Source organism: Bos grunniens, chromosome 16 (assembly GCF_055505025.1).
Source record: "Bos grunniens cultivar Pamir isolate PY7600 chromosome 16, Bosgru_T2T1.0, whole genome shotgun sequence".
Classification (NCBI taxonomy): Eukaryota; Metazoa; Chordata; class Mammalia; order Artiodactyla; family Bovidae; genus Bos; species Bos grunniens.
This window is the reverse complement of record NC_141180.1, coordinates 41144776-41171183: the sequence shown is the minus strand read 5'-3', so window position 1 is coordinate 41171183 and position 26408 is coordinate 41144776. Positions and strand designations below refer to the sequence as shown.

Genomic DNA, 26408 nt, shown 5'->3' with positions numbered 1-26408 from the left:
AAGCCAGGATGTAAGTCAAACATATAACCCTGTCAAATGAAAATGAGCCATATGCTAGTGAAAGGGCAGGTGTTTTTGTGTTGTCATAAGCGAAAAGGAAATAACAGGAGGATTTTTCCCAGCCAGGAAATTGCCCAAACATTTCTAGTGGTCACACTACCCCGTAGCCTTTTGCGGGAAAAGGACTTACTTGTTTACCCAAATTAAACAGCTAGTAGGAATTGGTTTAGTTCCGTACTGTGCATATAAGGTATCTGTAGTTACAGTTTGAAAAACTGAGTGCTGCTTAAGTGATAAGACTTAGTGTAAGAGGTTAAACTGGCATGCACCTTCCCAAGAAAAAACCTTTCTTCCACAGTTCCTTGGATATTTGTCAAGCACTGGAGGCAAAAGAAACTCCACTAAGATCTATGAGTTTGCACTTAAGCGGTTGGTACTTTTACCATTAACCAACGATACCTCTTTTGTTTTGATTTTTCCTTGACCATCTAATTTTATCTTATAGCTCTGTAATTTTTAACATTGCATAACCATTTTCTTTAGCTTTTCTAACTTCACTCCTTCATCCTGAGAAAGAGTATTTGATTGGATCAATTTTGTGTGTCCAATAAAGAAGAAAACTTAATGACATGACAGTAATTCCAGAAAGGGGGCGGGAGGGCTCTTTCTGAAAAATGTCAATGGAAGAGTTTTATCAAGAAGAAAAGTTTCAATTTGCAGAATTTGTTGAATCTTACTGGCTATAAACATTACCCTCTGAGATATGATGTGTAAAGTCAAGTACACACATAAAAAGCTGATTAATGCATTTAGGATAAATGTATGGGTTCAATGAATAAAGAGTATTAGTTGGTATAAAGCTGAAGATTCTCAGATACAGTAATATTTCATTATATGAAGTTTGTTTATTTAGAAACCTCAGCTGTTAGAAACACCATTACCAATCAGAAAGTGAGCAACACTGTTACTAAAAATAAGACTTTTAGGACCCAAAATAGAAGCCAGAGCTCATGCAATTTACTCAGGGACTCACCCTGAGCCTGTTTATGCTTATTGTAGAGAACTCTAGGAACCTTGATTTTCTGATTTTCTAGTACCCAGTAAATTAGAAGTAAAATATAGAATATATTGGAGAAAGCTACTGCTGAGGGCAATGAGAAGTGATAATTAACATCCTGACGGGAAAAAAAAGAGGAAGAACATTACATAAAGGGAAGAAAAATTCAAACCCCTTTAGTCTCTGAGGCCTAAATACCTTACTAGTTGCTGAAGTGGGCATACTCTACTGGCTGAGAAATATGCAGTGTATTTCTGATGGCTTTTATTTTTTTTTTTCAGATGGCTTTTAAATGATTTAATGTTTTTATTAGTATTGGGAGGGAGGACTTCAGTTTTTAGAAAGATTTGCATATGAAAAATATCTCATTTTCATTAAAAAATGCTGGGTGAGTGAAAAGTGACAGTATTAAGTTATTCCAGATGGCAACCATTCCTGCTAGCCTGTTTGTGCATGAGCATGTGCGGGATGGCTCTTTCTCAGTATCTTCGGGATAACCTTCTAGTAGTTACTCTACTTGTTTCTTTACCTTTCTTTTTCTCTCTTTCTAGCCGGAGACCACCCCCATCACCAACTCGTCCCACTATAATCCGTCCACTAGAATCCTCCCTGTTAGACTAAACGAAGTGTCTGGCATGGCAGTTAATCACTAATGAATTTTACGAAAGCAAAATATTTGGTAACTGTTGCAGTAAATCATGAGTAGTCGCATGTATGGACATCAGTAGGCAAGTAACCAGTTTGACTAATGCATTCATCACTCACCTTCATTGCTCATGGTATGTCAAACTTTTGGGGTTTGACTGTTGAAAACTGCTGACTCTTTAAGGTTTTGTATGTTGTATTGACCAAAGTAGGTTGTATAGCCGCCCTCTGCTTTGTGGACCATTGGCCTACCCTGGCATATATTTGAAATTGCTTTGACAGGTTTCCCACATTACCTACCAGAGAGCCCATTCAGTGTAATTTTTAAGAGATAAGAGATAGTGGGCTTAGACCTAAATGATATACTTATTTTCCTGCATTCTGTTTTGACTGATGAAAATTATATTGTCTATTATAAATGTTTCTGCCTACTCCAGGATTACCTGTTTAGAGCCTCTCTCCTTCCTCTTTATTTCATAAAACTGATAGGGAGTAATTTTTAAAATTAAGATTCCTTAAAAATAAAACTTTTCCAGAAGCACAAAGTTGTTTGCAAAGGAAAAGTTAATGCATTGCTTGCTCTAGAAGGCTTCTCATGCCAGTGTGTTTTTGCTTCGTGCTAGAAGCATATTCAACAGTGAATCAAAGCTTGCTTTTTGGTAGTCAGTCAGTAAATTTGGCTAGTTAGTTTCAGAGTTTAAGGAAGAAGTAAAATATCACATCTCAAGAAGTGTCTGGACAAATGTAATTTCTTTATTCACTTATGTATTTACCTCCTCAGATTACAGTGAAGGCTAGCATAGAAAATATTTAATTTTTTATATTGATCTGATTTTAGGCATGACTGACTACACTTTGACACTAATTCCATTCGATTTATTTAGTTAGAGCAAAAATATGTCTCTCTTTCCATGCTAATATGTAATTCCCTAATGCAAAAATTTAGCCTACCTTTGAAACAGGTTAATGTAACTTTTTATCCATTCTAGGTTTCCTTAATAAATCCTGAGCCTTATTATAGGATAGCCATATTTAAAAAATGGGACCTGGCATGGAAAAAAAAGATGCCCCGGGTTAAGAGCGGAGCTCATTCTCCTGCAGTCAAACAACTTGAGGGTCTCTTTCCAGGTCCTTCCAGAAAATAGTTAAGACATCGAGATTTAAAGCAAATCGGCAAATTCTAACATTTCTAAAATTTACAAGTGCAGCTTAGCCTGGGGGTTAATAGTTCAGTCTCGAGGCGGACTTTTGGACTACCTAGGAGTAGATGATTAGCATGTAGGAAATGGCCAGAAGCCAACTGGAATTTTGTCTGCTAACTGTCCCCAGACAGCAGACCAAATATTCACTGCCTATTTGTGTCCCATGACACCATTTCATGTTCTGCAGAAGTAAATCAGGTTAGCCAACTGAAATGTCTCCCTTTGAAAGCAGCAAACATGATTTGTACATTACCTTAACTTTAATTTCCTGTGTAGTTTATACCCAAAGCAGATACCCGTAAAGTATGAAGTAAAAACGTTTAACCGTTATTAAAAAGAGAACTTGCCAAGTTGAATGGTGTTGTTTTGAACTTATTCTAAAGGGTTAAAACTAGGCCACTCAGGCAAAAACCAGAGAATACAAGATTTACAAAAAGAGCCCTTCAACTTTTAAATTACAAGTGATTGTATAAAGAACTACACCCTAAATCGCCACCCTAAATCTTCTCATATCTTATGTTTTCTCCTGGAAAAATGTTAACTCTTTGTGAATGGAACAGAGGTACAAGATACATACCGTATTTTTAAAACAGCATTGCAGCTGAGTGGAAATATGTTAAGTAAAAGGAATAGTCTACAGTGAGATCTTTTCAGAAAATTTCCTCTTTTTAGGATTCCCTTTGCTTCTTCCTTTGAATTCTCTAAAATAGGCATCTAATGGATTATATACTTCAGGGTTTGGCTTTGTGCTATATGTGGTTTTACGTTTTTCTATATTTCAAAAGTTTCCTTTGGTTAAAGGAAAATATTGTGGATAACCACTGGTGTGTTCTTAGATCAGCACAAACCATGTCAAGGAAAATTGGAGATTTGTTTTCCAAGTTTCTTTGCACTGGTTTTATGCAGTCATAAACAGTGGCATTTGTCACCTTTGGCTTTTGCTCTGGGTTTATAACCCCACAGTTTCCTTGTCTCAGCTGTCTCATCTTGTGTGTGCATTTTTGTTTTATTTTACTTCTAAGCTATTTCTAATAGAACCCAGCCTCTCTCCTGGAATTTCAGCATCATGTTGGAAAATATTTTCACTTTACTGCAGTACTGTGTCATGTGATCAGTATTAATCCCATTTCCCAAAGGGTTTGCATCCTGTTAAAAGGAGATGTCAATTTAAGTGAAGTCACAAGCTCTAGGATGTGCAGAGTTTAGAGGACAGCGTTCATATCAGGTCTTTAGATGGGAATGTCACTTACTGAGCTTTCTAAGTATTCCCCATACGCTTCAGGTCTTTCGTGTAACTGCCCCCTGATTCCTCCAATGTTGCCTGAACAACAGATGCAGCTCCATCATGTCTAGTATAATAAAACATACAGTGATTTTAGGATTTTGAAAAATAAACTGTGTGTTTATTTGATGGGTCAATCTATTTTATTGTCACATGCTAAATCTTGCATGCTTATTGACTAATTGGACCTGCCATCAACTCAGTTGTGGACAGATGATTGAAATAGTATTGATTTAGAACAGATATGTTACATTTTCAGATGTCATCTACCAAAATGACTCCTTGAATATTGCTTCTAGCTGTAGTCTGTAACATAGAAGAGCAGTAGGGTCTGTTTAATTAGCAAATTGCCTACTTGTTCAGATAATAACATTGTTCCAAAACATGATAATAAAACCAAGTTCCTGTGATATAACTATAAGCCTTCTGACTTTAGAATTAAAGAGTAGTCATATATATTCATTTTATGACTTTTTAGTATAGACTGTAGCCATAATTCTCAAGTATGAAATGGGACCTAATACCAGTATGTGACAAATGTTGATGTTTCTGTGTACACACATACTTTCTATGCATGTGTCTCTATACAGACTATGTGTATAGTATATACATAGTAAATTTGTGTAAGTACATGTATTTTGTGTCCTTTTGGGCAAGTAGGTTTAAAATTACTTGTTAAAATGCCACGAGCATGAATGTGATTGTATGTGTATCGTGTATATATGTATATGTATGGGTGTAAATATGTATACATGTGCTTTGTATGTGTGAGTATGAATTATTTTTTAAACTATGCTAATACAGGAGTTAGCCTTAGAGTATCTGCCATAATACGTGATAATAGTGGTTCATTTCCCAAACATACATGAGATGTACAAAATTTTTTTGTATTGTATTCATTCTGAGAGGCACAAGGCTCAGAATTTCCATGACAACATGGTAGAATAACATCTGCAGGCAAAAAAAATAATAATAATTTACAGACATTTACATCTAAATTCACAACATTGCTCTTAAAGAAGAAATTATCTTTGCCAATATAGCTAGCTCATAGTAAGTGTAAGATCTGTAAACCTACCTTTAAGATCGCTGATAGAGTTATAAAAATTATTCTTAGATTGCTGAGCTGAATCTTTTAAAGCTAAGTTGGTCTATATAGTCATCTTTATCTCTATTGTAAATGTCAAAATTTTAGAGGGATCTAGCAGTATAATAATACAAGTAGTGGATTTTTCTGAGTAAATTGCTTAAAATGCAGGGAAGAAGTTATGTAATACCTCAAAGGCAAGTCATCCATTCACTTTTTCAGGTAGACATTTTTCATTTGTCGGACAGTATAATTATTTGAAATTGACAGGAATCTCCTTAACGTTGAGAATAAAGCTTAAATAGTAGGTCTTTGAACTATGGAACTCAATGAAAGAAGATAATATTTGAGACTCAAGCCATGAGTTTTATATTATTTCACCAAGAGGGCTGAAAGCTATGAACTCAGAGTTTAATGTGAATGAGGCTGTTGATAGTTTCCAAGAAACAGTTATTGGTTCACTAGATCGCTCATTCCTTTCTCAAAAGCTCAAGTGTGTCTTTTAGATAATCTTCAGTCATCCTGTCTAGTTGGTATGTTTAACATTATGTGGTGTTCTGTATTGTGAAATTTTAAGATTTTGAAGCATATGTTGTATATGCATTGCTATCTGTATATATGTGTAAGAATGTTGGTATATATGAGAACAAAAGACAGGGAACTCAAGGAAGAATCTCCTGTTTGTCTTAAGACCTGTTCATACTGGTATGTTGGTGAGACTTCTCACCTGTCTGGGCTTCCCTGGTGGCTCAGACAGTAAAGAACCCGACAGCAATATGGGAGACCTGGGTTGGAAAGATCCCCTGGAGAAGGGAATGGCAACCCACTCCAGTATTCTTGCCTGGAGAATTCCATGGACAGAGAAATCTGGCAGGCTTCAGTCCATGGGGTCGCAAAGAGTCAGACATGACTGAGCGACTTTCACACACACACACACACACACACACACACACACACTCACCTCTCTGGTCTGAGGTTTTACACATGGCTCAGCTCAAGGCTTCATTTCTTTTTTTATTTTTACCCTCTGATTTCTTAATGTAATGTTTTTTAAATTACTGTAAAATTATTCTGTCTAATCTCTTGCATTGTCTATTGTCAATTTGATAAAAATGATCCTTCCCAATCAGAAATTCCACCATTACTTGATTTCTATTTAATTTCATATGTATAGCCTTTGTTTTGCTTACCTATGTTTCTTTTCTCTCCCTTTTCAAAATCAAACTCGTTTTTTTGCTTTTTTATATTAAGAAGGAGTGTACAGAAGCAAAATCTTGCCTTTTATGTCAATTCTTTATTTGAGCCAGAATACTTTCCACTGTCAGAATCCTGAAAAAGCATTTTTCAGGATTTCTTAATGCTGATATATATGGATGGACTCTGTGAATGGACATTTTGAAGCAACTTCCTTTAAATCCTGTATCATTCTAGAAGGTCATGTGTACCTGTTGTGAAAATGTGAAGCTGTACTACTGAACCTGAAATAAATGATAACATTTGAAGGACTCCCTCTTCCTCATTCTTGTATATATTTGAGTCATGTCTTTGCTTATCGGTAAGACCTGACTTGTAAATACTTAGAACTCTTTTTAATCCAATTGTCCCAGAATTACCAGTATGGAGAATGATAGCATTTGACATTAGTGTCATTAATTTGGGGAAGAATGAGATTTTTAAAGGGAGCAAGTTGAACAAATCAAAGGCAGGAGAGTGGGAAACATTTTTACTGACTTGAAGTCATTGTTTTACTAAGTTAAAGAAGGACACAAACCTTCGGCTGCTGGAGCGTGCAAAGTGACACTTGGCAAGAAGCACCGCGACACTTAGCTATTGAAAAGGAAGTGATTCTGAAAATCTAGGTCTACAGAAGGCATTTCTTGCAGAAAGTAATTGAGCTTCTGACTCAACAGTTGACCTCCATTGTTTACTCATGGTGTGTTGATGGGAGAAGTTACCACTTTTCATTTCCCCGGTAGTAAGAAAATGGAAAAGTGTTCAGTAGTTACACATGTCCTTATCCCAGCTGAATTTCCAGAGAATAGACAAAGACTCTTTGTAAGAAGGGAATGGGAGGGGAGAAATTTTGATTTACTTTCCCTTTGTGTTTAGGATAGACTCCTTGTGGAAAGATGAATTGGAAAGACTGTTGGGTAATTCACACTTTCCTGTTGTAATTTCTTTCTCATGTCTATACATGTTCTGTGAGAGGGTCCATTAGTGTCTTCAGAGGAAGCCTCTTAATGGAAGAGAGAGTCAGGATGTGAATCCTGCTGTGCCCTTGTGTTGTGCAAGCCTTACTGCATGATTCTTATTCAGAATTGTTCCTGACAGAAATACCCAAACCGAAGGACCTTATTGTAACTGTTTGGCAGATTTCCATTTGTATTTTTAAAATAGTTCTGACATCAATGTAAATATATGCCCAATTAGTTTTCAAGATTCTTGTTTTTCTGCTGGAATCTTTAAATCTAATCCTGAGAAGTACTCATTTCATCACACACCTGACATTGCCCCTTTTAAGACCATTTCTTGGAGTTCTTTCACACTGAGGCAGCCTGATACTTAGTGCATGCAAGAGATGTTGGCTAAAACTACAACTTTAATTGGAGTTTCCCAAAGTCCACTCCATGAGATTTTAATGTTTTACACATTCATACACCAAGACCCTCTCGATTAAATATACTTGGGAAAAGATGACTAAAAATTAAAGGTTTATTTACTAGAAGACTCTACAGAAGCTCTCATATCAGATTACAGGGCTAGTGTCTCCATGTTTCTCACATTTATTTTAACATCAATGCTTTGTTCATAGAGCATCTATGAACTATACTACAGGACTAGTGTTCTGAGGTACATGCCTTAGGAAGCACTGTTTTAGTGGCTTTAGGCCAGGTTCAGTTCAGTTCAGTCGCTCAGTTGTGTCCGACTCTTTGCAACCCCATGAACCGCAGCACACCAGGCCTCTGTATCCATCACCAAATGCCAGAGTCTACCCAAACCCATGTCCATTGAGTCCGTGATGCCATCCAACCATCTCATCCTCTGCAGTCCCCTTCTCCTCCTGCCCTCAATCTTTCCCAGCATCAGGGTCTTCTTAAATGAGTCAGCTCTTCGCCTCAGGCAAATGCATTGAGTGAGATTATCCCAGTACAGACCATCACTAACACAAAGTTGGGTGGTAAAATGTCATCGTAACCAGAGATCCCAATTTAGGACCATCCTCCTGGTATTCTGGTGCTTTGTCACAGTGGGGTCTGAGACCCAACCAGGTAGGTCACATAGGAGCAGGAGACCTGAAAGCAGATAGCGACAGACATGCCATGAGTCCTAGGGAGCCTTGTGGAGAACTCAGAACGTTTTCAATATGACTTTGACTCTCTCACTCCAAAGTGAGAGAAAATACTGAAGGCTTGGGAAAGTGAGACAAGAAAGGCAATAAGAACAGGCCTTCTTCTCAATGCTTCTCTGATGATCTCCACTTTTAAGTCAACTTAGATCTCTCCCTTCACAAGAATACACTGGGAGTCATGTAATTACCTGAGAAAGGTATACTGAGCTGAGTCCCAGTATTTTCAGCAAATGCCTTCAAGCATTTCAGCATTGGGTTAAGTAACATAGTAACATAAGTAACATAAGTAACATAGAGCAGCAGTCCACAGCCTTTTTGGTTCCAGGGATTGGTTTCCTGGAAGACAATTTTCCCACTCCTTTGAATTAATTACATTACCCCTAATGCTTGTGAAGGGAGAGATCAAAGTTGACTTAAAAGTGGAGATCATCAGAGAAACATTGAGAACACCTGTTCTTACTGCCTTTCTTGTCTCACTTTCCCAAGCCTTCAGGCTCACCCACTTCTCAGGGATGTGAAGTTATCTAAGTGATGGGCAAAGGAAACAAGCAGAGCATGTTTTGTGAGATTGTAACAGAAGAGAACAAAGTTATAAGGAAGGCCTTTCCAGGGCTCTTGCCAGAGGAATGTCACCATAAGAACAGATTGCAGCATTGAGGTAGATCCAAGAGAATGTGGGTAATTCATCATTCTTATGAATAATGGGGTCTTTTATGTATATATGAATTATGCCCATGTTCCACACACAGGTTTTCCTGCCCCTCTACTTCCTGTTTTGGCCAAACGATTCTCTGAAGTTATTTTCAGAAAACTTAAGGAGGTATAACCTGAAATGATCATCTTGACTAGGGAGAATTTGCTTGTACAGTGAATGCTGGCATGATGAGCTTTCAAAAGTGCTAGCGACTCAGTATCCCCACTCAGTAGTCCAAACTCAATACTTCAAGTTTCAACTGTTAGAAGTGGCAACAATAGAAAGTTCCTTTGTTGCCCTTCATATAAAAAGCCCCAGTATTTTCAGCAAATGCCTTCAAGCATTTCAGCATTGTGTTAAGTAACACAGAGCAGCAGTCCTCAGCCTTTTTGGCTCCAGGGATCGGTTTCGTGGGAAGACAATTTTTCCACTGACAAGGGCAGAGGTTCAGGGGGTGGGGATGATTTCAGGATGATTCAAATGCATTACATTTATTGTGCACTTTATTTCTAATTATTATTACTTCAGCTCAGTCTCAGATCATCAGTCATTATATCCCCAGAGGTTGGAAATCCCTGATATAGAAAATTCTGGAAAAAGTAAAAAAAAAAAATTGCCAAGATCCATAATAGAAGTAGCTCTGAGCCAATGTATGGTGTCATCACCAAGGATGTGTTTTTGGCAACAAGTGGAAAGTTAGATACAGGATGAGTGAAGAGGAAAGAAAAGAGCTAAGGGGATAAATGTATACACATTTCTCCGGTGGTTGAAGCAAACATTCTAGCTGTTCATGAAATATATTCCAAGACATAAAGCTTCTGACCCTGTTTCTGGACTAGAACACCAAACTCAAACAGGAAGGCGCTTTGGCATATGCTGACAAAATGTCCCTTCAGCACTGTGGACTTGCTGTTCAGTTTAATGGCTCACCTCCCCACCCTGCTGAGGTCATTAAAGTGTTCTAAAGCCCCTTCAGAACTCAAAAATAGTTTCTGTTTGCTGGGCAGGTGATAAATCTCACCAAGCCTGACAGGAATTTAATTACACTTTCTTCACAAAAACACTAGGGATACCCATTACCTGGATCTCTAAAGCTAAAGGCTTGCAGACCCCCCACAGTTGAAAGGTTAGGGACCCATAATAAGTTCTTCATCATATAAATGGATGGGAGGCCTCCTTAAGTGCAGCCAGCTTAAATTGGACCAAAGAAAAATTGGTCTTGGACTTTAGGAAAGGTAAGATCATTTTTCACTGTTGCTAAGAAATACCCCCGTCAGCTTGGCTGCATTAACATTTTATAGAAGATGAAAAAGAAGTTTGTTTTTGTTTTTGTTTTTTTGTAGACCTCCTTGCTCCACTCACTGAAGTGTTACAGAAGTAAGATGGAAGTGAGTATGTTGTTGAACACCTGGACGAGTAGCCAAAAAGAAGTCCCACAGGGAGCGGGGTACTGAACTAACCTCGCAGTTGTATGGCTTGCTGTAATGTTGAGCTCATTACCAGTTGAGTTAGAAGGAGGAAATTAAACATAGACTTTTGCAGGAAACCCATGGGAAAGCTTCCTGGCCTGCTGTTGTCCTACTTACAGAGCTGCGCCTTGCTGTGTAGCCTTTACTGCATCTTCTCTACCAGCCCATCATTCAGAGGCTGACGTCAAAACTAACCACTTCTCTGGACCCTTCTTTCACAACCAGTGAACCTGACAAGATGCAAGCCAGGCTAGGGATACAAAGAGCCAGCAAACCAAATTTCACTTACCCTGGACCCAGTTCAGAATAAATCAGAGCTTCAGTTGCACCTAACTCAGAGTAAAAGAGAAATTTTACAAAATCCTCACATCACCATGAACCAGATGTAGCCTCCAAGTTTGCCTGGGCCTAGAAAGGCTATCACATCAGGATTTTCACCTGCAGGAAATTCTCATTTACCAACCCTTTTCTCCAAGATTGACCCCTGATATTTTCCACCTTGTGATTACATTGCTCATCTGATCTCTCGCTGCCTTCTACTGTCCCTCAGCTTAAAAAAAATTTCCCCTGTCATATTGCTCTATCAACTCCCTCTCCCCCTATGGAGATTTCACAACATTTATTGAAATCTTTGAAAATAACTGAATGTCACAAAATCAGGGTTGGGAAACAAATACTCAAGTTATAAAGGTATGTGGCTCTGGTACTATTCCCAGTTTTCCTGAATATGATTGCATGAATATCATTCCATGGTACAAAATAATATGGGTTTGGAGTAGGCTCAAATGGCTCATACCTAGCACATGACTGGTAGCCAGGAAACAGCCCAGGAGCTGCTTACTATGCCACGTGATCTCTCATTTCCCTTGCATGTCTGCATGTTTTTTGTCTGATTTAAATTTGATTTTTGTGGGATTATTTTTGCATGCTCTTATTTGGATTTGTTTTCTGGTTTAAACATTGTTTTCTTCCTCCGCATCTGTGTTTTTCTTTTTATTATTTTGTTTTGTTTTCACTAGGCGACCCCCTCCTGCAGTTCCTGGACAACCATCCTAACCCCCATCATTCATCTCCTTTTGTGTCCAACAACATGTCTGTCTGTGGTATTTAAAAGCCTTTCATTTGCGCTGTATGTCATATGTACAGAAAAACTTCTATTTTTGATCCATGTCTATAATAAAAACAAAGTTTATTCTATATAAAAAATGAAATGTGTTCTGTTTCTTTTTCTAAAGAAGATCCAAGTTAAAATAGGAGTTTGTTTCAACTAAAACCAGGTATGGTGAAAAATACATAATTTGACCTGCAAAGGAGCTTCAATTGAAAATGACTGATTTTAAGTTCTTAAAGCATTGTGATTTAGGATGATATTTGGTGGACAATAGTAATCGATCTTCAGTTGAAATGTCTGTCCAATAGAAGAGTGAAAGATGAAGCAAAAATCCTGGGTGTCTAGAAAAGACACAGAGAACCGAATAAATTCAGTCTGCTCCCAGGAATCTCATTAATAATTATTATTGCACCAAGACATTTTGCACTAAGACATTTTGAAGGAGGAAAAGGGGACAACAGAGGATGAGATGGTTGGATGGCATCACCAACTCAATGGACATGAGTTTGAGCAAGCTCCTGGAGCTGGTGATGGACCATGCTGCGATTCACAGGGTCACAAAGAGTCAGACACAACTGAGCGACTGGACTGAACTGAAGCAACTGAACTGAACTGAAAAAATGAAGACATTTTTTCCTATTTTCATTGTTTTTTAGGTGATAAAGTACATAAGATTATGTTAGATTATGGGAGAAATTTTTGGTCTGAAACATGTAAACCTCATATATTCTATTTGGCAAGTTCAGGGGAAAAAACACATCATTCGAGTAAAAATACAAGGCAAAGAAATGTTGCCACATTGAGAAGATTACTAATGATGTCAGTAAAGTACTGGATGAACAAAATCTTTATGAGTTTTCAGGAAGAGAACTTTTTTTATACCTTAATCCTCAAATGATAATTTCAACTCTGAAATTTTAAGCTATCATTAAAAACTAATCCCAAAGACTTACCCAAATAAAATGATTATTATTAACACACTATTGACCAGGAGATTTTTGTAGAAACTAATGTCTGTGGCTGGTGATTTGTTATATAAATGACTGTTGAAATACTCAGGACAATAATGCTTGTGTAACAAAAGATGAATTAATATGTCTGTGGTCAATAAGTTGTTAAGGTAACATAGTTTATCCTGCCAAATATGTGATCTGAAGCCTTCCACTAAAGGCTTGAGATTTAATTCAGAGTTTTCCTTTTGAATATTTATTTGGTCTATGTTCGAGTTTTAAAGGATCTCCTCTTGGATCACTTCTCCATGTGCCTTGCTTTAGCACATGAAGAAAGAAACTACAGGATGGGAAAGTAAAACACTGTTGATCAGGACTCGGTGTTCCACTCACTTCCTGGCTGACCTAGACAAGCACTGGCAAGGAGAGGCAGCTCAGATGTGGGCAAGAACCACCTCAGTACAGCAACGAGGACCCTCACTACCAATGTCCTTTCTCTGGGCCATAAAAATCTTTTTCAAGGACTACATGCTCCTCCCCAAAATGCAAAACCAGCTTATCTCTCAGGTGAAAATTTTCATCTTGCATGTTAATACATCACTGTGTATTTGCATCACAGGTCCAGTGACTGAGAGTTAGAAGCGCTGGTGACTAAGGAAATTCAAAGACACCAAAGCAGAGGGTCAACCAAAGCTCAACTTTACCTCCAAGTGACTGAACTGATGCAGACTACCACACAGCTTGCAGTCTGTTGCCCTTCCTTTCACCTTCAGTCTAGACATTTTAACTTTTTAAATCAGTATTCTTATCGTGTAACATTCTCATTTGATAGCATTCTCATCCCAACAGACCCAGAGTTCCTGGGTTATATCACACCACCTCCCCAAATACAAACAGAGGTTGTCAACAGGAAGGAAAACCTCAATTCATTTCTTTTTTTAAGTGTTTGGTATTTTTCCACCCTCTGAAATTTGAGCTTGTTTCTATGTGCAATGTTATACCATTTAGATGTTTAAAACTTAGATTGATCTGATGACCATGAGAACGTAAAGCTGAAGTCGTAGTTGAATGAAATGATTCCGTGGCAATCCTAATCCATCTCTTCAACCAACAGGTATGGCCCCATCCTCACATTAGACTGGTGAGAAGAAAGGGGACTGACGGGATGGGGTGGTGGGGGTGGGAAGAAGCCTGGAGTAAAATTAAACTATTCAGAGGTTTGTTCATATTTCTTTATTGTTCCTACCATTTCTGTGTTTTATAGTATGCCCTTGCTCAGCTCTCCCTCCCTCCTCACCCCTCAATATTGGATAGAGAGCTGAAGAAGTACAGTTCTTCAGAGTTGAATCAGGATCTTTGGGAGAAAAAACTATTATATTTTTAATACATATTCTTAAGTATTCCCATCCCTTTATATATCAAACATTCCTTGAATTTATAAGAATGTCCTAGTTACTGGGAATACCAGATACGTTAATAGGATAAAAGTAGCGGACAAAATAGGGAAATAAGAAATTCTAATATAAGCTATGACAGGAAAAACTTTTGGACTTTTTTCCAGGGAGAACTGTTACTGACTTCCATGCTAAAGCAACTATTTGAGTCCTAGAATCAGATTATCCACTTGACCCAAAGCCTGCTAGCATTCTAGAATGTGGTGATTTTGACCTCTGACAAAAAAATAACAGAACTCATTTCAGCCAATCAGAAACCAAACTTTTCATTTCTCATGGAATAGTATAATAGACTCTAAATCATGTTAAGTGTGGGTTGAGAAAGACATAGTGGGATTGAAACTGAAGCAGTCTGTTGTTAACTTTGCTTTGGCTTCTAACAAGAAGGCTTTAGATTCAGAAGGTGTCCTGCACTGGTCTTCCACTGGACGCAGTGAGAGGAGTGAGAGTCCTCCAGCCTCTAGCTAGAAACTCGCAGACCACGCAAGAGATGGAGAAAAGAGAACTAAAGGTAGGGAAAAGAAAAAAAAAACTTGCCATACTCTCCTTAGAGATTTCCACTGGTAATATATGTCTGTAAGCCTTGGGAGCCACATGTACATTGAAGCATTTTTCAGCAAACATCCTCAAAGTTGAGAGCCAAGAGGAGATAAGGAGATAACCTCAGCTGTTCACATACAAACATGGACACCTTCAGTGGGTTTGGAGCTTGGACCCTTCAGTCCCCTTCATCCCTGAGTTTGAAAAATACTGTACTTGACAACATCTGTTTTATAACTCAGCACTAAGTATAATTTTTTTTTAACTCAGAAAATTGATATTGGAATCTTTAGTCCAGTTCCATAAGATTCTGAAATAAATCTTTGCAACTGTGAATCCATTTCAAAGACATGAACCTCATCCACAGAGAGAAAAGATAGCTAAAAAAGAAGAAAACCTCTATGCCCTTTATAATCCTATAGAATCTATATCTGAATAAATCAGATGGAGCTCAAATGCCACCACACCCCTATATGTTCCTCATTTAAATGGACACACTAGCTGCCTTCATTAACATAATATACACCTGTTTTTTAAAAAAACTTTTTATTTTGTATTGGGGTATAACCAATTCACAAATGTTGTGAGTTTCAGGTAACTAGCACAGGGACTCGGTCATGCATATACGTGTATCCATTCTCCCCCAAACTTCCGTCCCATCCAGGCTACCACGTAACATTGAGCAGAGTTCCTTGTGCTAGACGGTAGGTCCTTGTTGGCTATCTGTTTTAAATATAGCAGTATGTACATCTCCAACCCAAACTCCTTAATTATCCCTTCCTCCTGTCCTTTTCCCCCAATAAGTTCATTCTCTAAGTCTTTGAGCCTCTTTTTTTGTTTTGTAAGTAAGTCCATTTGAATATACATCTGTATTTTGATTTTTGATTTTTTTAATACTATAAATTACTATCAGATCACAGTACTGTCAACATTTAAGATTGGATCAGGTGGTAGGTTGTTGGATGAGTCAACGCTATAAACTGCTACTCTCATGCTTTTTTTTAATCAAATCACATTTTACAGTACTCCTTATCAGGTCCTGATCTCACCACAGTTCACATCTTCCGTGATCCTCTTGAGCAGGCACACAGTAAAGACAGTCTTAGCAAGCCCCAGGGTCCAAAGAGACTTACGATCCTCAAGAGCGTAACACTGAAGTGGGTCCTCCCTCTCAAAACAGCTGCTAACAAAGGATATTTTTGAAGCTCCGTATAACCCAATGGAAAAACAAGTCTTTCAGATTCTTAAGGGCTCACTTTTCATCCTCCTCTCTGTGACTGTATTCTAGAGGCAGCAAAGAGTAGTGCCAAGGAGACTGTTCTTCCTCCTGCTGCTTTTTTCTCTTTTAAAGACAGAAACACATTCAGCCTCAAACACAAAAGCTGCCTGGGGCCTAAAGATCTGTTTATTTTGCAGCTTATAAAGAGCAGGAGACCCGCAGTATTCTCACTGACCAGAGTCCAAGTGTTCTTGGGCTCTGCAAAAGGCCCCGGGGCCGTCCTGTAAGTGAGCTGGGAAAAGCAGAAGCAGCCCCCTTAGCTGGGGAAAGCTAGCTTTTCGGGGCCTGAGGGGACAGTACCCCTCGACCTCAGCTCTGGTAAATGTGCTCCACCACCCCTGCAAAAGTACAGTCAAGGGACTGGAGAGCTAGTCTGTTAGGGCACAAGACCTCACTCAGGCTGATCCTGAAACCCAGGTGCCAACCGCTGCTGGATGATGACAGAAAAGGCCATGCCTTTCTAAGGCTCTTCCTCGGGCACTCTTACCCCTGTATCATACTACGGGCAAGATGGCACCTGTACCGTGGTGTTGCTAGGCCCCTGGTGCCCAGCAGATGTTGGCCTGTGGGGAAGCAGAGCCTCCCTTATCTCTGGATAAGGGAGTCTTCCTGTTAATCACAGTAACAGATCTGGGAAGAAAAGGGCTTTTTGATTTGGCTGGTGATTGCTATTGTTCCCTAAGTAAATGAGCCAAAGTTAATTGCACCTGTGAGCTGTAAAACCCTAAGCCAAAAGCAGTGGGCTGGTAAGCTAGCTCATTCCTACAGAACCTCAGCCATTTTTCCTCCACCTCTGGCTGCAGCTAAGCTAGCCAGAGCCCTGTCAGTGGTCCGAGGAGCCGCCCTCCTCAGTCCTGATGGTTCCCAGGACCTTGATCAAACCCTGGCTCTCACTTCAGCCCTGGTCACTTTCCCCAAAATCAAACTTTCTCTAGAAATGGCATGGCCCCATTGTTAGAAGTTTGCATGGTTCTCAGGAAATTAGTCATTAGCGCCCCACAAGGCTCTGGTCCATATGTTCATTTATCTACCAACCTTCAGTTCTTTCTCCTTTATCTCCTGATGATTTTAGCTCCTGTTTCACTGTCATTCTCCTGTCTTAATTCTTGGAGATTTCCACCTACCTGTAGGTACACCTTCCAACACCCCACTTCCATCTCATTTCCTTGGACTTCACTTCTCCAATATCGTTGCCCTCCCCCCACCTCAGCTATTCACTTCCAAAGTCACAACCTTGTCTTTATCTTTTCTCCAGCCTTTACTTCCTGGCTTTCAGACCCCTTGAACTTCCAATCCATAGAACTTTGCCCTGTCCTTCATCTCCATTTTTCACCCTTCTTGAGGTTCATTCTCCTTCTTACTCAATTTAAATTCCATGGCCAATCATTATAATCATGCCCATGTATAATTACTATTCTCCCTTGCCCTTCTCTCAGTCTGATTAATCACCATCCTGGGTAAATTCAACTCCCCATCTGCTCTAGTTTGCACTCATGTAGCTGTACAAGGTCAGCAAAACACACACACACACACACACACCCAACTTCACTTTAAATTCATGACTACCAGTCTCAAGTGAGCCCTTCCTTACTACTGCTGGGCATTATACTAAGCATCCCTAGTTCATCCACTCCCCCAGTGTCACAAACTGTTTCATATCCCCTCATTCCATCAGTTCCCCTCACTCTCACATCTCAGCTGATTCTTTGCCTCCTACTTCCCTGAGAAAAGTGAAGCAATCAGAAAAGAACATCCACAGATTCCCATCACCTCATCTGTCCACTAGCCATCTACCCACTTACCTGCATCTGTATCTACACGTCGCGCCTTCCCACTTGTTCCCAGAGACCAACTCTTCTTCTCTTCCTGAAGCCAGTCCCTCCCCTGTGCTCACTTGCTCAAGAACATGACCTCAGCAGTTAATTCTCCCCTTTCTCACATCAACTATTACTTTCTACTGTTTCATTTCCATCAATATACATTCTCCCATCTTAAAAAAAAAAAAAAAAAAACATTTTCTTTGCCCTCACCTCCCCTTTCAGTTTCTGTCCTATTTCCTGGTTCCCTTTTGATGCAAAACTTCCAGAGAGTTGCCTGTACTTGCTGATCCAATTTCTCTTCTCTTGTTCTCTTAAACTTACTTCAAATAGGTTTCTATTCTCACCACTCCACAAATATATATATATTAAGGGACACCAATCACCTCCTCCTTGATAAATCCAGTCATCAGTGCTCAGTCCTTGCTTTCTTGATTTTTCAGATTTTGATCTAATCACAGTTGACCATCCCCTCTTCCTGAATCATTTGCACTTGGTTTCCAGGATTCTAAACTCTGGATCTTCCTCCTGCCTCAGTCGTTGTGCTTTCCAAATCTTTTTGTTTATTCTTCTCTCCAACATTTCACTTTGGATGTCTTAGTCCTCTTCTATATGAAATTCCTTCCTAGTGATTTCATCCAGTCACACAGCATTAAATGCCATTTATATACCAGCAAACCTTAAATTTCTATCTTCATCCCATACATCGCTCCTGAAATTCAAACTCATATCCCCAACTCCTCACTCAGCATTTCATCTTGGGTGTCTACATTTCATACATGTCTACATGCCCCAAACTGAACTCCTGACCCTCCTCCCCAGAATCTTTACCCGTATCTCCTGGACCCCCATCTCAATGGATGCCATCTCCATCTTTCAATTTGCTCAGGCCAAAAACCTCGAGTCATTTATGATTCTTCTCTTGTGTTCATGCCGTCCATCTAACATACTAGGAAGCTTTTGACTCTACTTGCAAACTATATCCAGAAGGTGACTGTTTTCCACCACTTCCTCTGCTATCACTGTGGTTTGCGGCACCATCATATCCCCTGCTTGGATTAATATCAGAGCCTCCTCTAATGCTTTCTGCTTCTACTCTTGCCCCACAGCATCCAGAATGAGCCTAGTCTCCCACATTCCCTCTCTGGCCTCCTCTTCTGCTCTCCTCATTCACTTCATTTCGGCCACTCCTGGCTATTCCCCAAACACATCATGCCGCCTTCTGCCTCTGCAGCGGCTCCTCCCTCTGCCTGGAATGCTCTTCCCCTGAGACCGTGGATAATTCCCTCACTTCCTTCCAAACCTTTGGTTAAATGTTACCTTTTCTGTGAGACCTACCCAGACCCCCTTATTGAATTCCATTGCTACTTTTTCCTTTTTTGCTCAATAGCATTTATTACCTTCTGCTTATGTTTATCATGTCTCCTCTTGCTAGAATGTATGCTTCACTAGGTCAAGGAACTTTGTCTGTTTTACTCCTATGTAGGTGTATCTCAGGCAGACAGAACAAGCGGTATCTGTCATATAGATAGTGTTCAGTATCTGTTGAATGAATACATTTCTAAGGTTAAACATCATAAAATGTGAATGGTAGAAGTGAATAGAGGTGGGCCTAGGTGGACAATAAATGTTTTAATAAATAGATATTGGGGGAAGAGAATAAGGGATAAAGAGGGACTTGATAAAGCATTAAAAGCAACAGCCTACCAGTTAGCCCTGGATGCATTTCAAGACTTACATTGAATTTCATTATAAAAAGGAGTATCAATAACTTCCACAAGATGGCACTATGTCCCAGGCCTGTTTTCCTGCATTCGAAGTTTGAAATATTGTAAAACTGTGTGACTGGTGCCCTCTGCTGGCTTGCTTTTGTTTTTGTTTTTTGACTTTGAGCCTTTGGTTTAAAGATGTAAGTGATGGGCTCTATATACTTCCTTGAACATGCTGTGTGGATTCTTAAATCCGTAATTTAAGCCAGCTGCCCAAAAGCACACTCAAAAGTTTATACTGGCACAGCATACAGGCATAACACTGGTACCAGTTTGATTGCCACAGAGAACCACTGTGGTGTGGGGACACTCAGATCCACGCACAGCATTCTAGCTACATACCAGTCACGTATCACACCACAAAATCCAGCACACCTGCTGCCCTGTGGCTCTACCTCTCCTTGGTCCTTCCATCTCGACTACAATCCCTGGTACCATTTTGGAAGGATGGGCAAAACTGCCTTCCCATCCCTTTACCCTTGCTCTAGCTTGCCACCCTCCCACCTTACTTATAACTTATGGTAACAAGAAACAGAGCTGGGAGAAAGGAGTACAGCTTCTTATATAAATATTTGACAGGTTGGGCTTAATTGGAGGATAATTACAAGGATTTTTATTCCAATGCTACTCTTCCCTTCTGCCCCCCACTACCCACCCACATACACACACCATAATTAATATTCCCTGGAAATTTAAATCATTAATATCCTACTTGGACCCTTTCAGTGTGGTATAAATTTAGAAGGCTGATTAGACTACATACTTAAGTGATGAGTAACTTTCTCAGGAATTATCACATTAGGGCCTGTTGGTCATTAAACAGGCCAGCACCCCTGTGCCAGCAGCAGCCCAAAGAAGCTGCCATATATGAGCTCATCACCCTTCAGGTAGCAATGCCTAAGGGCTTGGGATTTCTGAACATGTCCTTACAAGACATTTATAGCTTTTTTATTTGCACTCCCCGCCCCCCAAATTTTTGGATCCCATCTATATCCCTGGCTTGTGAAACTTTTTGGACTTACATGTAGAACGTTTATAAAATTTTTTGTCTTAAATTTTCTGTTCAAAGGTGTCTCTCCTATAAGGGCTCCCCCAGTGGTTCTGTAGCAAAGAATCCACCTAACAATACAAGAGACATGGCAGGAGACGCAGGGTCAGGAAGATCCCCTGGAGAAGGAAATGGCAACCCACTCCAGTATTCTCACCTGGAAAATCCCATGGACAGAGAGGAGCCTGGTGGGCTACAGTCCATAGGGTCGCAAAAGAGTTGGACATGACTTAAGAGACTAAACAACAAAAACCCTCCTATATAAGGCATGAACATTCACTTTCGTCACTAACAGTTTTATAGGCAATGACTGGATCTCTTTTAAGCCTTTCTTGCAGGCTGTGGTGGTTCTATTCTCTAATCTGGTTTCATAGGCCAGCCTCCTTTCCCTCAGATTCCTACCATTTTGGTTATTCCAGTTATCCTTCTGTGATCCTTTTCTAATTGCACTATAGCCTGGTTGTGAGGCCACCGACTCTATACAAAGAATTCCAAACACAAAAGTGCTGGATTCTGTTTATATCTCAATAACCTCCTCGATAATGCCCAGAATTCTGAGCCAGTGTCCTCCAGATACTACATATGGAACTAAGCAGTTCGCTTGGGTGTACCACCTCAGGCACCTCGAACTTAAAATGTCCCATTCTTATCTATTTCCAAACCTGTTCTCACTTCTGTTTTCTTATGGTATAGTTATTAGAAACACAAACATCCACTCAAGGCGGAAGCCCTCCCAGTCATCCTCTTCCCCTTCTACCTTCCAACATGAATTCACCAAGTTCTAAAAATCTCTCGTCAGAACCCTCACCTCCTTTGCCCACTGTCACCACCCTTAGTCTAGACTCTCATTTTTCACTATTGCCACAAATGCTCCCCATGCTCAGCCTCTGTAATTCAGCATGAACACTGCTATTAGAATTTCACACACCATGAAGTGTTAGGTGTGAATCCTAGATCCCTTTTTTTTTAAACAAAAAACTTATTTTCATTGGAAGATAACTGCTTTACAACATCGTGTTGGTTTCTACCACACATCAGCATTAATCAGCCGTAGATGGACATATGTCCCCTCCCCCTTGCATCTCCCTCTCACCTCAGGTGGGAAGCCTATATTCCTTTCCAAAAGCTCCTTCACTTGCCATTGACTCCAAGATCCAATAATTCAACGTACTCACCACTCTCAGACCTCAACTTCTCTGCCCGCAGCCCATCTATTCTGCACTCCCCTCCACTGCCAAGAGGTATCAAGCCCTGTGTGCCTGGACATATACTCATCCTTCTACCCACAGATACCTCTTTTCTATCTGAATTGAATCTGCTGCCCCACCCTGTACCCTAATAGCCAACCCACGACACCCCATCCCCTGCCACCTCCCCTCTGAACTACAGCCACAAGACTGAACAGGATCAGGCCTTGGGTAATTCCAAATATTAGACAGTATGACAGCTGAACATGACAGCACAGGCACGTCAATTCACCCCACTGAGGAAGTATTCTTCAGAGTGATTCAAATCTGTGGAACTTTCTGCTCACCAACACGATGCAGTTGCTATGTGAGTTCCCTCAAGTTGATCATCAGAAACCCATTCAGATAAGGAAAATATATTAAGACATTAAAAAAAATTTTTTTTTACTTGATGTTTGGCAGAAACCAACACAATATTGTAAAGCAATTATCAAAAGTAAATTTAAAAACAATTTATACAACTCTTATTACATTCCACCACTATCCCCTATCTTGTTTCTGATGTGGACTATATAACAATCATGAGCCAATTCTGGTCAGTCAAGGTATGCAGAGTAGTGGTTACCTTGTTTGGACAGGGTATGCTCTCCCAGTTTTCCAGCTGCCATTAGTCACATGAAGCATGCCAGCTCCACTTGCTCAGCCCAGGTATTGCTGACCTGGGCTAAAGGCCTTTGCCACTTTGTCTCCCAAACCATTTTTTTGCTTGCTGAAATCCCAACCTACCCTCCAGGACTAAAGCTCAAGTGCTGTCTCCTCTAAAAAATATTTCATTACTCCAGCTCTCTTTGCCCTCCAGCCTCTTTGAATTCCCCCAACATTCTGCTTGTGTATTATGATACATCATACTCCCCTTGAAGTTAGTTAGTGGCATACAGGCTTCATTAAGAACTAAGTGGAAATTCTGAGTCAAGGTTAAGTGATCAATTCTGTGATCTTTGGCAACAAAACTGGACATATTATCCAGGGTTCTAGCATTTGAGCTGTAGATAAATAACAGAGCCTGCATTTGGTATACTGAGAAAGGTCGAGAGAAGTGACTTTACATGCACACACATACACAAATTCTCACTCTCCATGTCCCTACTGTATGCCTTCTGCTTACAGAAAAATCATGAGACAGCTTGATGTGTTGTTATTTTTTTAATAAATAGAAACCACACCACTTCATTTGTTACAGAGAAGAATTAGAGGCAATAATTCGAGGGCCCCACAAAGCTTTTTCATCTATACGATAACAGAAAGGATAATCACCTTCACCACCCAAGCCTTTTGTTAACATTTTCTTTTGATCTCTGATCTCCCACCCACATCAGCGTGCCACTTCCAGAATGAACTCTGCCTTCAAATCTTCTACTAGTTGGAAGGCTGATCTATCAGCTTGTCTTAGTAACAGAATGGAGGTCCCCAACTCAACTGAGGAACCTGGACAAATCTTCTTTGATTTCAGCCTCATCCCAAGGCCCATGAATGTTTTCTTTAAAAAGCTGCAGGCGAATGAGGTAGAAAGGACAGAGACATGAGATGGAAATCAGCAGAAGGGCAAAGAGTATGGCTCCCACAGCACTGATGGACAGCAGGCCTCCTAAGGCTGAGAATGCAAAGAGCAGCGTGACCCCCACATAGCTGCGAGGTGTACATGCCTTCAGTTTCTTCTGTAACATGGGCCACAGGGCAAAAATCTGGATGGCAAATGTCACCATGATGAAGGCATGGAGGGATCGGGGCAGGCGGGAGGCAAGGCAGACAGAAGCAAAGATGGCCATGTTCAAGGACAGTGTGCTGGATACAATGGCAGCATTGGCACCATAGTCAAAGAAGATGAGGTGACCTAACAGCATGAAGACTGCCATGGCATAGATGGTGTCAGTGCTGACAGACTCTGTCAGGGTCTTCAGCACCGGCGAAAAGCCATAGGTGAAAGTAATGAAGACTAGGGCACTCTTCAAGTCAGCCCACCGGGTCCGCCCACTCTTCTTCCGTCCTTCACCTCCGTCAATGAAATCAAACAAAACATAGCCAATCAGTGAAGAAGCCAGGCCAGTCCCAAAAAGCCACTGAGGGGCCAGAAGACCCTCATCCATATACCACCAGATAACCACAAAGACACAGACACTGCACAGCTGCTGTATCACCACACTGGACTCAAACACCACAGCCCAATATTGGTATTTCCGGGCATAGATGTTTTTCCGGAGCTCTTCAAGGAACCTCCGATCCACGTAGTTATCAGGAAAGGGCTGTCGCTCATACAAGACCTTCTGCCACCTGACCTCTTTGGTGTTAGCTACAGGCTGGGCACACATTATCCTTTCGCTCAAACTCAGGCGACTTCAATCTCCCTTGCAGAAGTCCATGTGGTTCTCGTTCTTTATAAAGTTTTGAAGTAAGACTTCTCTGGAAATTCCATGCTGAGTTGTGGTTTATATTGTATTGACCTTCCCTTGCTTTCAAAGGCAGCGACCCAGGCTAGGCCTACAGTAGATGAGTTTGTTCTCTGAGGCAGGACAATGCAGCTAAGTTCCTACAAAAAGAGAGACTATGAATCTATGAAAGGTCAAGGGTAGGACTTAGCTAAAATCATATCAACTTGGTTCGTTAGAAGCCTGAACAAAATATACGTGGTAACCATCTTATACTATAGATGTGAAAACTTCATTTCAGATTTTACAGTGTAATTCTTTTTCAGCTGTTGCTTATCCAGTGCCTACTATGTCCTGAGCCTTTGAAGCTTCTTCCATTTAATCTCCACAACCTTGCAAGTTAGTGTCAGTCCCACTGTATCTAGTAAAACAGCTGAGATTCAAACAGTGGTAAATAGTGGAGCCAGATTCAAACCAAAGTTCGGCCCAAAAGCCTGTACCTCTAAACCAGTTCTTAACTCAGGGGTTCACACACCCCTGAGGTCTATCGATGATCTCCAAGACCATTCAAAACCCTCCCTGTTAATGCATATTTGTTGCTGTGATTTATGCAAATTTCTAGGACTGGAATCCAAGTTTTTATTGGGTTCTCAAAGGCATCTGTTACTTAAAAAAAGTAGAAAAGAAGAAAGTTACCGGTCTATAAGGAAAGGTAAACCTCACAATACGGAAAGATACGAGCTCTATGGTTTGTTTAACCAAAAGCAAAGATTCAAGATTCTTAATCCCTTAATTGAGCTTAACATCCTTTAAAGAGCTATCATCCTACTCATTAACGGCGAAACTCCGGAGGATCGAAGATAATGATCCCCTTTCCACAAAGGGAAAACTAAGAGTCAAAAATACCAAGGTCATCCAGCAAGACTGAGAAGAAAATTCTTATTGCCTGACCTTATTTCTTCCAAGGAAACCAGGGTAGGGTCCGAGGCGCCGAAAAGGGCAACGTCCACCCAAAGGGTGGGGGACAGGGCCGGGTGGGGTGTCCCCGGGGGCGCCCCACTCCCCCTCCTGGGCCTCCCCCGCCCGCCGCCGCCCTTCACCCGCATCGGGCCTGCGGGAGATGGCGGAGGAGGCCCGGAAACACTGACTCCCAATCGGCACCCACCTGCCCGCGAGTTCCTAGGGGTGCGCGGCCGGGGAAGGGCGGCCGCCCGCCTCCTTCCCCATCCGGGGCGCCGGGGTCGTGTCGATGGCTGAGCACTTCCGGGGCCGCCACAACCTCCGCGGCTAGAGCGCCCTTCCTCAGCCGGTGAGGCCGCGATGTCGCTGCTGCCTCCTCCTGGCCACTTAAGAGGAACTTCCAGTTCCTCTCCCAGGAGGAATGCTCTGAGCCAGGAAAGCTGATCTTCAACAGCGAGACCCGGAATGTGGCATCGGAAGGGCAAGGGAGAGAAGCCAGGCTGGAAGAAGAAAGGTTATAAGGGCGACTTGATTGAGCTCCTGTTGTGAAGTCAAGCCCTCAGCTAGGGACATCCCATGCATCCGTGCATCCACTGGGCACATACTCAATAAATATCTACAGGTATCATGCACTGTTTCAGGTGCTAGTGATACAGCAGTGAACAGAAGAGACAAGAATTCCTCCCCTCACAGAGATTTCTGTCTTGTGCATTGACCTGTAAAGAAACGACGTCCTCCTCCTTTCATGGAAGACAAAACTGAGGCTCAGAGAGGTTGTGATTTGTCCAAGGCCACACACTTGGAAAGTGGATTAACCTAGATTAACATCCAATTGTCTACCGCTTGGAGGTGCAGTATTTTCCTCTGCCTCCTGGAAGGGGTGAGGGTGGACGGCCCTGTGACTGAAAACAGCCAGACACTTGGAATGGGAGGCTGCTAACATTCACCTGAGGTTGTGGAAATATAAGAGGACGCATAAACAGATGGGAGTAATGAAGAAGCAGAGGGAGATAGTAGGACACAAGATGTAATCGACACATAAATCAGAAAACCTAAATCCACTTACTAGCTGTGTGACTCTGGAG

At 40.8% G+C, this 26408-nt stretch overlaps 2 protein-coding genes across 14 annotated transcripts in view; one reads left to right on the top strand and one right to left on the bottom strand.

Moving 5' to 3' along the window:
* Positions 1-24526, top strand: part of DNM3 (dynamin 3) — a 658236-nt gene extending 633710 nt beyond the window's left edge. For 4 of the 12 annotated variants that reach the window (XR_015143474.1, XR_015143471.1, XM_086344644.1 and 1 more), the window contains 2 exons: positions 10660-10704; positions 11805-24526. Coding sequence is in view for 7 of the 12 variants with exons in the window: in XM_086344644.1 (XP_086200770.1) it covers positions 10660-10681 (22 nt within the window). In the remaining 5 variants the exon portion in view is untranslated. Of the gene's footprint in view, positions 1-1608; positions 6780-10659; positions 10705-11804 lie in introns of those variants that run through there. The other 8 variants (XR_015143475.1, XR_015143472.1, XM_086344642.1 and 5 more) reach the window with 2 other exon arrangements.
* On the bottom strand, positions 23129-25600 carry PIGC (phosphatidylinositol glycan anchor biosynthesis class C). Of its 2 annotated transcripts, none has more exons than XM_086344658.1 (2): positions 25315-25600; positions 23129-24524 (listed from the first exon to the last, which is right to left on the bottom strand). In XM_086344658.1, exon 2 carries the CDS (start codon positions 24304-24306, stop codon positions 23413-23415), a length of 894 nt encoding a protein of 297 aa, XP_086200784.1. In that variant the 5' UTR covers positions 24307-24524; positions 25315-25600; the 3' UTR covers positions 23129-23412. The 2 variants fall into 2 exon arrangements, with proteins under 2 accessions (XP_086200784.1, XP_086200783.1); XM_086344657.1 differs by having other exon boundaries at positions 25529-25600.
* Between the last annotated feature and the right edge of the window lie 808 nt (positions 25601-26408).